At 61.3% G+C, this 12,435-nt stretch overlaps 1 protein-coding gene across 12 annotated transcripts in view; it reads right to left on the bottom strand.

Moving 5' to 3' along the window:
* PTPRN2 (protein tyrosine phosphatase receptor type N2) overlaps window positions 1-12,435 on the bottom strand; it is a 692,817-nt gene that overhangs the window by 110,663 nt on the left and 569,719 nt on the right. For all 12 annotated transcript variants that reach the window (XR_007479336.1, XR_007479337.1, XM_049715043.1 and 9 more), the window contains one exon: window positions 591-803. Coding sequence is in view for 10 of the 12 variants with exons in the window: in XM_049715043.1 (XP_049571000.1) it covers window positions 591-803 (213 nt within the window). In the remaining 2 variants the exon portion in view is untranslated. The remainder of the gene's footprint in view (window positions 1-590; window positions 804-12,435) is intronic.

The raw sequence follows: 12,435 nt of genomic DNA, 5'->3' as shown, positions 1-12,435 counted from the left end.
TGCTCTCCTGAAGACATCCTTGGTTTACTCTGGACCGTTTCTGCATCGCCAGTGCCTGGCTCCGCCACTGTCTCCTGAAGACATCCTTGGTTTACCTTCCATCTATCGGCCTTAGATGCCACTTTATCCAAATAACAGCGAAGGTGGCAACGGATCAGGCCAGAGGATCTTTTCACATGAGATCCTGAGGAAGCCGATGATTTAAGAGACACCTTCATACATCTACACAACCAATTTATCTTGCAACTCCGGCATTTTTTATTAATAGTGGCCAAACTAAGGAAGATAACAGATAATACATAATTCATGTATTATACTTTTTCCACATTTCTAATTAGCAGCCCGCTTTCACAGCTAACATGAGACCATCCCAGAACAGCATAAGATTAATTTAGAGCAGGAAAACTAGGGTTTCAAGGTATTTACGTGAATGCTAATGAGAAGTTTCAAATCGTCATCACACAAGAACCCAAACTATGAATAAATGAACAACTGCTGGGAATGGGGGAGGGGCCAAAGACGACTTAAACAATCCGTCCATTCCAGTGGTGAATGGAACTGAAACAGCACTTAGAAAAGTCTCTTTTTACCTGGTAGGCGTTGGTGGCATCGGGGTCCGGGTCGCCCCCAGGTCCCGAGAGCTTCTCCTTCAGCCTGTACTGAGAGCTGTGTCGTAGGCAGTAGATGACGCCGGACGCCAGCAGGACCGCCACGATGGCGACGACGGAGACCAGAGTGAGCACGATGAACTTGGTCGAGTCCTCTCGTTCTGCCTGGTGAGGCAGAAGCTTGGGTTTGCTTTTCTGCAGAATAGGAGAGGGGGCAGGTTACTACCCAGTGAATCATGAGTCCTGAAAACCAGCCCTTCCAAACGCAACCTAAAACGTAAAGCTCTGGGCTGGCACTGAGACAACAGGAGGGCATCCAGGAAAGCAGCCCTCGGACCGGAAGCTACAGTCATTTCGACACAGCGCGCCGCAGACGGCAATGTTTTCACAAGGAACGTCATTACAGGCGTCACTTTTGTTTCCTTAACGGCCGCCGTTTTTCAAACTTAAAGGTATAAAGTATTCGGCAGCTAATTCACTGCCTTAAGTAAAATAAAGCCTTCGTCCCTTCTCAAGAGGTACGCGGGGAGCGGATGCCTCACAAACGGTGGGGCTGGGGTGGATGGACCGGACGGGGGTGCCTAGCTCCTGCTGTGCGTAAAGGTACCAGCAGAAGTCCAACCACTGAGCCTGCTCCTGTGAAGCGTCAGGCTAATATTCTTGCACATATTGCAGGGAGTTGCCATCCCGGAAGCCCCTCCGCTCGCCTTCCAAGGCACGTCCCCTCGTCCCCTCGTCCAGACCTCGGACCTGGGCCGCGTCTACACCCCGCACAGACCCCGCACTTCGCACCTCGGCACTTTTCCTTGAAAGGAGCTGCGAGACAGGGGCGCACTATGGTCCAGGAGTTCACTTCTCGGCGGGTGAAAGGTAAGGGAGCCCAGGTCCGTCGGGTTCTCCTGCTTCGGGGGGCGGGGTGGGGGTGGGTAAGAACATCCTTTCGGCGCGTTGCACGAGTCTCCATGCACACAAAGTTGCACAGTGCGCGCCCTCATTAGCTTCATTATAAGGAATATCAGCAACAATTAAAACGCCAGGGGACGATGGAGACTCGGCCAGCACACCCTTCCGCAATTACTCGGGGAATGAATAGAAATGCACGCCCCCGCCCCAGTCCTGGTTGCTACAAGATGAGAACAATTAGCAAACTCCTTTCCACCACCTAATTTCGCGTGGTAACAAAATGGATTTTTCCCCATGAATGCCTGGCCGGCCTATTCATTATCTCTCTTCTATTAGTAATTTTCTGCTCCGTATTCAGCCTCCCAACTCTTCATTTCCTCCTGTCTCCGAGTGTACACAGGGCCTCTTATGTCAGGCCGGGCCATTTTTATCTTGTAATCATAAAGGCCACCAAAGCAATTATCGCCGGTCCTGACTGGAAAAGCTGGTCATTAATTAGCCTCCTTTTGCCTTCGGTGCCGCGGATTAGCTGGTGCCGGGGCTGGGTTAATGCAAACGCGGGTGAAATGAGAAAAGACGCCGGATTTTCTTGCCTGGATGCGAGGCTCCGAGGAGGACAGCAGGTCCGCCAGCGGCGGGAGGGACGGAGGCGCGGGGACGCTAGGGGGAGACGCGGACGGGGGGGTCGGGGGAGGGAGCCGGGACGCCCGGGCGGTGGGGCGAGCGGGGCGCGGGGGCCCCCCGGCCAGTGCGGCCGGTGCGCGCGGCCCTCGGCCTGGAGGGAGAGGCGGGCGGAAGACCCCTCCCCATCCTCTCTCACCCCTCCCCTCGCCCCTCCCTCCCCGGCCCAGAAAGAAGTCACCCGGAGGGCTGCCGGCTGCCAGCCCCGCAGGCCCCGCTTCCCCCCGGCACCGTGTCCCCGCCCCGCGCGGCGACAGGCCGAACCGCAGAAATAAACCGGAGGGACCCGGCCGCGGTGCCGGAGACGCGGGCGGACCGGGAGGGGGCCCGACACCCACGTGCCCGGCTCCTCGGCCCCCGCGCGGTGCCGCTGGTTCACGCCCGTCCTCCCGCGGCCGGTTCAAGAAGAGCGCGCCCCTCTCCAAGCCCTCCGGCCCGGGACGCTCCCCTGAGAGGCCGGCGAGGCTCCGGCCGCCCGGGTTCCCACCCCGCCGATGCGCCCCTCCCCCCACTAGCGCTCCTCCGCTCCCGGGAGAGGCCGGCTCTGAGCCTCCGCAGACGAGCGGGGACAACAAAGGAGGGCGCGCGGCCGGCGGAGGGGGCGTCCCGCTAGACCCCGCTCGGCGCCCCCAGCCGTCACTGCATCCCCCACTCCGCCCCGGCGCAGGCGACCGGCGGCCCCCGCCCCGCCCCCCCCCAGGGGAGCCAGTCCAGGCGTCGGGGGGACCCCGCGCGCCCACGTGGCTGACCGCGCCCGGGTACGGGGACTTCCCGAACCCTTCTGCCCCGCGACGTGAAGCGCACACGCGCGCGGTGACCAGCCTGGCTCCGAGGGGACGCGCAGCGCCTCGGTGGGTGGCCACCACCTTAGTGCGCAGCCGACGGGCGTTCGCCAGCGCGCGGAGGACTGAGGACCTGAACAGGGTCCGGCCCAGGCGCGGGGTCTCGCTGGGTAAGAGGCACAAGCGTAGCCCGGTTGTCGCTCGGTTCCAAGTGGGAGGCCGTGAACGCGCAGGGGCCCTCTAAGGAGGCCGGCAGCGGCGCCTGCACTTTACCCTGGCCCGGGTCTGGGGCGGCAGGAGAGACCCCGGCGGGGCGCTCCCCCGGGAGGGAGGCCGGGCAGCCCTAAGTGTCGCCGCCCGGCCGGCTCGGCCCTTTTTGCCGGAAACCGACGGTCACCGTGACCCGTAGGCTGCGCTCTCGGCCGGGGAAGCGGAAAGGGGCCTGCCCGGCCTCCCCTCACGCAGCGCTTGGAGTTTACTCAGAGGTCAAAGAAAAATGTCAAGGAGAGTGACTGCCCGGGTCCCTCCTCCCTGGGCCCCGCTCTGTCTCCGGCCAGCTGCGCAGCCCCCGCTGGGTCCCAGGTGCTCCCGGGGAAGAGGACGGGACTCCACGTCCACTGAGTCCCACTTTCTACGGTCCCGTCCAGCTCCCCGCCGCCTGGGCCGGAGCTGCCCCGCAGGGAAGGGGTGGCAGTGGTCCTCTCGCATCCAGGAGAGGGGTCTGGTGAGGCTGGGGAGGGCGAGCACCGGGTCAAGGAGGGACCTGGACAGCGGGCGTGGTCGGGGAGGAGGGATCTGACCAGGAGAGGAAGGAAGCCTGTTGGGGACAGAGAGGGATGCGCCGGTTTGGGCCACTGTGACGCTGCGGCCGCAGGATCTTAGGGCCCGGCTGGGAATCCTGCCTCTCGCTGGCCCCTGGGCACCTCGGTTGGAGCCCGAAAAGTCGCTCTTCCTTGGGGCGCCCTCAATGACTCCAACGTCCTACCTAGTGCTGTCGGGAGGGTCACGCGGGGAGGAAAAACGCTTGGCTGCAAGTCAGGACTGAGGAATCCCGGAAGAAATAAAAATTTACACTTTTTTAAAAAAATTAAAGAGCGTGAACTCCGTCCTCGGCACAGTGATTGAGTTTAAATAACTATGATTATTGTATAGCCTTTCTTTATTGTAGAGTTAAAAAAAATCTTAAGGGACCCCTGCTAACCAGGAGATTTAAGAGAAAGCAACGGGTGCCTTTGCTTAAAAGTGAGTCTGACCCTCTGTCCTGCCCAGGAGTGACCTGGGTCCCTGCTCCCCCAGGCCGAGGGGCTGTAACTACAGGTGCTTTCCTGCAGTCTTGTCCTGGCGCTGAGCCCTGCCGAGAGCCCTCCACTAATTAGAGGCATCTTGTCAGTCTTGACTTGAAATTGAAAGAAAATAATGTTTAAATATTTATGACTTTGACATTTACAGTCAGGCCGCCTCCTTCTGTACAGTGGCAGCTCCCACCCCCCGGAAAGTTTGGAGCAGGGGAGGGGTGAGGGGGAAGGTGGAGGAAGCAGCCGTCCCAAGCAGCCTGGTCACACAGGGAGCACGGGGTGTCTGTGTACCCCAGGGTGCAGGCGACACATATACAAGCACTTAATACTAAGTTGCAGAAGCAGGAAAAGTATGATTTTTTGTAAGAATCAGGAAGAGTAAGTCAACTTTATATCAGGTTAGAGGCACCGAGAGTAAACTGAAGCACATTGCATATTTCTTCCACTCAACCATCTCCACCTGCAGCTCCTTGAACTTAGAATATAAAATATTGCAAAAGCTGTGATTTGAAATGCATATGTGACCACAGAGGCAATCAGTGGAATTGCTCTTAGAATCTGCAGACATTGTCCTGACCTATTTAAACTATTTTGATCTGTGCTTATAAGTGAAGGTGCCTGGGGCTTCCTTTATCTTCTTTGCCATTTATGGCAAAATACCTTCAAAACTTTTTTTTTAAGCTGTCCACGTGGTAAGCCTAAAATAAAAGAAGAAAGAAGAAAAAAGAACATTGTATACCCAAACTCGATTGTGAGGCAGCCACACCAATATATAACTTTATGGTAAAAAATATTTGTTGACGGGTAGAAAAATGTAGCATTTTCCCAAGGCTGTGCTACGCAACCAGTTAGCAAGAGCAATTCATTATCGAAATCACTGGCTTCAATTTTAAAACACACTTGTACCCAAAAACTTATGGGCACAGGCATGCAGCAATTTCATTGATATTAAACTTCTAATATTGTGGATGTTTTCATTTGCATCATTTCTAAAGAATCTGATTTGCAAACCCAGCCGTATCCCGTGTTCCTCTGCACTTTTGTGTTCCTATAATTGTAAAGATCTTTTTCTCTGTAAAATTTAGAAATTAATTTCAGAGACTAATGAATGGTTAAAAACAAGTCTGTCTTTGGTTTCCCAGATGAACCATCGTAGAATTATTTGGAAATTTCACGCTAAGTTTAGTAAGATATATTTACTAAGATATAGTAACTATCACTTTAAAGCCGATCAAAAATTTTAACAGCTTTCAGGCCACAGGAATGACCAAACTTAAAAATATTGGGGGGGTGTCTTAAAATATTTTAAAAGTATTTTTTTAAAGCTGTTAACTGAACTATTTTTAATTTGGAACTGGCCACAGAATTCTAATAAATGAGAGAAGTCAGGCGGAAATAATCATGTATTAATTCTCTGCATTACAAAATCTTTTCAGAAGCTATTATCAGAGCAAGAGGCATTGCGGTCTGAATTCAGGGTGGGAGGAATCCTTTGTGCAGCTGAAGGCTATTGTTCGTTTGTGCAGATGAAATTGTACTTGCAAATCTGCCATTCAAGTAGCCAAAAAAAAAAAAAAAAGCTTATATGGGCAAAAGAAAACAATCTCCAAGAAACAATTATTCTTAAATATAAACCTCAATGAAAATAAAGTGGGGATACGCTGTTTTAAAATCGTCTATTTATGAGGTATTGTTCAGGCATAGGCGTAAAAGTAAATACACAGAAGATTATAAATTGTCTGTTTGCATCTTTAAGCACTCCTAGAAGATCAGTTTGGGGGAAATACTCTGTTTTCAGGTGTCAGGGAAGATTTACGATATTTATGTTGAAAGTGGGAAAAACACCCCCGTGTGAACTAATTTTTAGCAGAGCTTGATAAGCAGCAAATTGTCTCGGGGGAAACAGAGGGCGACCCTCCGAGAAGGGACCGACGTGGCCCGACCAGGGAGAAAGCCGGCCCGGCCACCTCTCAGGCTCCGTCGGCATGTTTATCGCATCCAAACTCAAACCCGACCAATAAGCTTGAAGCGCGGCCGGGGGCCCGCGCTGCAGAAGCGTACAGTCGGCCCGCGGCCTGCCCAGGCCCGGGCGCGCGCCCCCGGGGTCAGGCGTCCCCTGGGTCACCCGTGCTCTGGAAGGAGTTTTCCCTCCGCAAGAATCAAGCCCTTTTCAGCACTGGGGTTTCTGCTTCTCTCCTTCGCGGAGGCTTAGAAGTCGCCTCTGGGAGGCTCGCCTGGCGTCGCGGGTCAGGACCCTGCCGCGGCGCCGCTCAGAGCGCGGGTCCCGGGGGCGCACGGCCGTTTTCGGCCCCTCCCCCTCGACAGGCCCCGGCTTTCTCACTTCTCGTTCCCAGTCCCTCCCGCCTTTCTCCTGTAGGCGATCCGCATCGAGGTGGGAAAGATCGGACCGCAGCGCCGGACACAAAGGGTCGAGGGTTCCTGGGAGCCGCGGTATTCACAGCGCGGAGGGGTCCCCAGGCGGCCCCAGCCCGCTTCCCGCGGGGACAGTGCGGGGGGCCCAGCCCCTCCCGCCACAAAGCGCGCCGGCCGCGGGGCATGGATCAGTGTGCCCAACGACGCCCGCCCACCCCGGGCCCCGCGGAGCCGCACAGGTCCCCTGCCTCACCTCGCCGCCCGTCTCGGGAGCCAAGCGGGGTGTGCTTAGCTGCGTGCGGGCGGCCCCTCCGAGGCTGATAAAGAGAGGGGAGCTTCCGTGTCCCTCCTGCACGCAAACCTTCACCGCCTCGCACTTTCGTTCGCATTCATCCAGAGAAGGCCGGTTTGCCGAAGACCACTGGGCCCCGCAGCGCCCTTGACCCCAGGCGGGGAGGCTCCCCGGTGCCGACCAGGGGCCGCTGTCTGCGGACTTAGCGGGGCCACTGGACCCCAGAGCAGGAGGACGCGGGGGCAGGGGCCGGGGGCCGGGCCGGGGAGCTGGGCGGTTGGCGGGGGCACCGTGCCCGCTGCGGCCGATGGCTCCTGGCCACCCTCCGGCTGTGCGTTTGGGGGTGCAGTAGGCACTGGTGACTGTGACAGACACCCCCAGCCGTCCAGCGTGGAGCGACCTCTGAGCACTGATGACACAAAAGGGCGGGAGTCCGGCTCCGGCTCCACAGGATCTCTTCTGCTGAGGTTTCAACCCCTGGTTCGGGGTCTGCCCGACGGCCCCGACCGAAACCGAGGCTTCTGTAAAACCCCGAGGCAAGTCCCACTTCAGAACCACACAGGCAGTCAATAAATAAAGTCCCTCCTTCAAACAGCTCCGCGTCAGAAGTTTCTCTGGCAAGCGCGCGGCCGCCCCACCGGGGAGGGCGCCGAGACAGCGCCGGTTCCTTTTGGGGGAGGGGAGGTGGCCGCTCAGAGGCGTTCTCCACCGGACCGGGGAGATCAGAGAACCCTGCACTCGCACACACGGCCCCACCTGCCCCTGGCACTCTCCTCCCTGGGTGCCCATCCAGCGTCCTCTAACTGGAACGCCTCGACAGCACAGAGGCGCGCTCCGGCCCCGATAAGGAGGGCGACGAGCGCCCCAAAACGGGCTGCGAGGAAAATGCTCCCACGTTGGTTCCCTTCCACGCCGGCTGCTCATCCCGTCCTTCATCTTTTCCCACAACCCTCCCCATCTGCGACCCCCGCCCCCGCCCCCGCCCTCTTGCTGGTCCGAACCGCCCGGAGTGGCTGGCGATGCGGAGTCCGAGAGGCAGTGGCCCCAGCCCAGCCCGTCTTCGCGGGGAGCTCTGGGGTGGGACTGCCACCGACCGGGTCACCACGGGATGTCCACCCCTGTCCCACTTGGGGAATGACCTCAGACGCAGACCTCCCCGGCCAAACAGAGCACTTGACAGGCAGCCTGCTGCGAGTCAGTTAGCCCCAGGACTGGGCTCTCCGACGCCCAGGTCGCCCATCCGAGCCCCTCACCCCGCCCCCGCCCCCGCCCCCCGCCCCGCGCGCACCCTCCACCCTTACCAGGCTCCGGTTCCTCGCCGCGCCACCTACATGCCTTGGCGATGCCCTCGGTGGGTCTCTCCCGCTCCCTCCGGCCCCCAACCCGGCCCCTGTCCCTTCTACGGCCCCACCAGTGCCCACGCCCCGGCCCCGCGCCCCTGGTTACCTGCAGCGGGGCGGGCGCCGGGCGCCCAAGCCGGAGGAGAGGAGGACGTGTGCCCGGCCGAACGGCCTCGGGGCGCGGCGGCCGCGGGCAGCGGCGGCGCCATCACCGCCGTCAGCCTTTTTCCCTGGGCCGGAGCCACAGACGAGCGGGGCCATCCTGCTTCTGACCACAAACTTCTCCGGCAGCCGGCGGAGACAAAGGTGCCGCGCGCCGCAGCTCCACGGGCCGTGGCGGCGGCCGCACCAGCTCGGAGCCCGCAGCTCTGCTCCGCCGCTCGGCCGGGCTCTGTGCGCTCCGCCGCGGCCCGGCCCCAGGGCAAGGCGCTCGGGTCAGGGCGCGGAGAGGGTGGGCGCGGGGCCGGGCGCGGGACGGTCCCCGCAGGGCCACCGGCCGCGCGCGCAGCTCCATCCTGCGCGGCCGCCGCGCCCCGCCTTATATCCGGCCCGGCGCGCACGCGGCCGGCGGCGGCGCGGCTCGCGGCCCAGCCACCGGTTGCTATAGCGATGTCCCCCCCGCACACACACAGGTTGCTGACAGCAATTGGCTAAGGGGCCGCGGCTCTCCAAACACCCTCTCCCGCCCGAGACTATGAATGGACATCGGCTTTGTCAGTCATTGGTACAGCGCGGCAGCCCGGGCCTTCGCCTTTTCTTTCTTTTCAGCCTTTCTCCCTTTCATCGTTCGAGTCGCACTTCAGACTGGGCAAGTTCAGGGTAGCACCCGGGGGAGAGGGGACACGGCAAGAAATGTCAACCTGCACGGCCCTGCTGTGACCTCTGCTATGGGAGGGGTGGCGTCGAAACTCTTTGCAAGAGAAAAACTCAGGATACATCCTTCTTCCGAGTTAGTTTTGACACTTTTGCCCTGGGGGGCCTTTTGCTCCCTTTCCAAATTGAAGCTGGCCAATGACGCCGGGCAAATCGCGAGTAAACGCCCCCGCCCCCCGCCCCTTATAGGAATCCCGCTCGAGTGTTTAGGTCTCGAAGGCGCCTACAAAGCGCCTTGCCGGACGCAGGAACTACTGAGAACTTTGCCGCCATTTGGTCCAGGCGAAATGCGGGCCGCCAGCCCAAGACGTCGGGACGGGATGGCGGGGAAATGAAGGAATCGAGCTGCGTCCTCGCTTCCCCAGGTCAAAGGCCCGGCCTGGCCCACTGCCCCGCAGAAGGAGCGGAGCGAGGTCGCAGGCCGCGCTCTCAGTCGCTCGCTCCTCCCGAAGCTCCCCGACCCCGGGCGCGGGCCCAGGGCGCGACTCTAAGTCGGGCCGGCGGCGCCCGAGGCCAAGCAGGGGCCTGGGGGGCGACCAGACCGTCTGGGCCTGGTGAGCGGCCTCCCGCGGACTCGCGGTCGCTGCGGCCGCTCCCCCGCCCTTTCACCCCCACTCTCCCCGCTCCCCGCTCTGGACCCCTGGTCGCAGCCACAGGTCGGGGCACCCCCGGTGCGCGGCGCCCCCCGCCGAGCAGCCTAGCGCGAGAGCTGAAACCCAACATCTGTGCGTACAATGCGCTCTCGAGGCCCACAGCTGCAGGCACAAGGGGAAGAAAGAAAGGAGTGGGGGGGAGATCTTGTCACATGCAGATGACAGTCTGTGGAGGGCTCTTTAGTTTCTCCTTTTCTGGAAACCCGGGCGCCCTCCTCCCAGTGCCCCTCTCCCACCGCCTCCCCATTGTTCCCGCGCTCGGGACAGCTGGAGGCGGCGGCCGCTCCTCGCCCGACGCCCCTTCTGCCCACACCCGGCGGCCCCGGGGCCCGGGAGAGCCGCGGCCCCCGCCCCCAGCCCGGTCGGCCCCGCGGGCGAGCTCGCACCGCTTCCCCCCTCCCTTCCCCCGGGCGCTGCCCCCAGACCTGCCCCGCGCCGAGGGTCCCCGCCGTCGCGCTCCCCTCGCGGAAACAGAAGTGCCTAACCGCCCGGCCCGCCCTCCCCGGGCCAGGGTTCCGGGCACGAGTGCCTGCGAAGTGCTTGCCTCTGTCTAAAGTGTCCGAAGGACTCGCTTCCTCTGACCGAAGGCCTAAGCTGAGATCTACTTGCATTTGCTATTTCTAGGGGCCGGGAGTCGAGCGCTTCCGAGAACCCGGGCTCGGTAGGCCTGAGCGGCCCGAGCTCGCGGGGGCTGGAGGCCTGCTGGCCGCTTCGCCGGGCTTCGAGAAGCTCGAGGGGAAACTCAGTTCCGGGGCGGCCAAAGGGGCACCGCGGCTCCACTCCAGCGACCCACCACGGCGCACACCGCCCGCGGACAGCCGGCAGGCCAGGAAGGGGGAGCCACCCCTGCTCTCGCATCCCCACGCCGGGTCTGGGCCTACAGAACCCCCGTCCTCTGTCCACCCGCCGGGCCTCCCGCGAGCCGCCGGATCGCTCCCATCCCCGGAGCCCACGCCCCGCGCCACCTGGGGACCAAGACCCGACTGGCTGTTCCTCCCTGCTGCCCTCCGGGGGGCCCGGCTCGGCCCGGTACCTCCCGGAAAGAGGAGGGGGAAGGGGAGGAGGCGGGAGGGGCCCCGTAGAGCCCAGGCCGGGGGAGGGGGTAGGACTGCGGACAGAGGGGCCGGCAGGGAGGGGAGGCCTGCGGGAAGGGACCTGCCGCCCTCAGCCTGGCTGGGAACCGGCCTCTCCATAGCAACCGCCTGTGCGCGCGCGCGCTCGCTTGTGTGCGGGGGAGTGGGCTCCCGGGCCGCCTCAGCCCGCGTGGGGGGATCTCAGGACGCTGGGGGCCGGGGCCGGGGACGTCCTCTCCGGGACAGGAGGGCCGGCCTTTTCTGAGGTGCTGGGGACTCCGGGCGGTCAGGAGACGCCGCGCCAGGCACACGGCGGGCAGGGGGGACGGGGGCGGGCAGGGGGGACGTGCCCAGGCCCCGTGCTCGGCCGTGGGGGCACCTGGGCGCCCGACCCTCGCTGTCAGCCCGCCTGCCTTGCGAACAGGGCCCTGGGACTTGGCGGGAGTGAGCGCGGTCGGTGCATCTTCACGGAGACCCAGCGCGGTGCCTCCCGGGGCGCGGCGCGCCGGGCCGGGGCCGGGCGGCCGCTGCGGCCGCGCCTCCCTCCCCGGCTGGCCAGAGGTCCGCCAGGCGCACCTGGGGTTGGCGCGGGGGCAGCGGGGCTCGCGGGGCCGGGGACCGCGCCGCCTCGGGGAGCGCCCGGCCTGCTCACCCGCGCTGGAGGGGAACCTGCGCGAGCTCCCAATCCGCGGTGAGGCGCCGAGAGGCTCCGGGAGCCCGCGAGGGGCCCGGCCTCGGCGGCACCCTCCTCGCCGGCCGGCCGCCCGCTGCACGCCCCTGTCACTTTCCTTGCCCTCGATCGCCAGGAGCCACAACCGGCTGTGAGGACCCTGCTCGGATGGCCAGGGGAGCGGCCCGAGGGGAGGCCCGACAGACAGCGCGAGGAGGACCCCAGCCGCGTCGTCCAGGGCCCCTGGGGGCGGTCAGAGGGTCGGCGACCCCAGAGAGGGCGTGCAGCTCGAAGTCAGATACTGTCCTGCTTTCCATACAAACACGATATGACATGTTAAATAAGTAAATAATAAGCAAATACATTCATTTTATTTAGCTAGTTTTTCAGTTGTCCCAAAGGGTTTCACTTCCAACCTCAAAGCAGCACATTCCCGATTTAATCTGAATTTAATGCCCTGTCTTTCTTGTGCGTTCAGGAAGGGTGGGTGGCACGATGGTGGCACAGTTCAAGTTTGCCTGTGGTCACTTTTTAAACAGTTAGAAGGGCCTTAAACTCTTAATGCAGGTTCTTATGAGCAGAAAAGTCTGTTTTCTCACCCACGCCTTGGTGCACACCACAGTGTATTCTTCGTGGGGTAGCGCTTGTCAAGTACTCCCACACCTTCCTCCCCGCCCCCCCCAGGACGCAGCGTCTGAGTCCGGAGCCCTCGCTCCCAGAGCTTAGAGATGAACGGGTTGCCCAGGAAATTCATTAAAAGAATGTATTTGTATTTTAGGTTCTGATCCTTCAAGTCTGTTTCAGAAACGGATAAATTAATCCACCAGATTTTCACTCTATTTCCCTTTATTTAAAAATGCTTTCTTACATCCAGGGCAGGAAAAATGTGTCT

Source organism: Orcinus orca, chromosome 9 (genome assembly GCF_937001465.1).
Source record: "Orcinus orca chromosome 9, mOrcOrc1.1, whole genome shotgun sequence".
NCBI classification, from domain to species: Eukaryota; Metazoa; Chordata; class Mammalia; order Artiodactyla; family Delphinidae; genus Orcinus; species Orcinus orca.
Note: the sequence above shows the minus strand (reverse complement) of the source record. Positions and strands in the feature narration are given on the sequence as shown.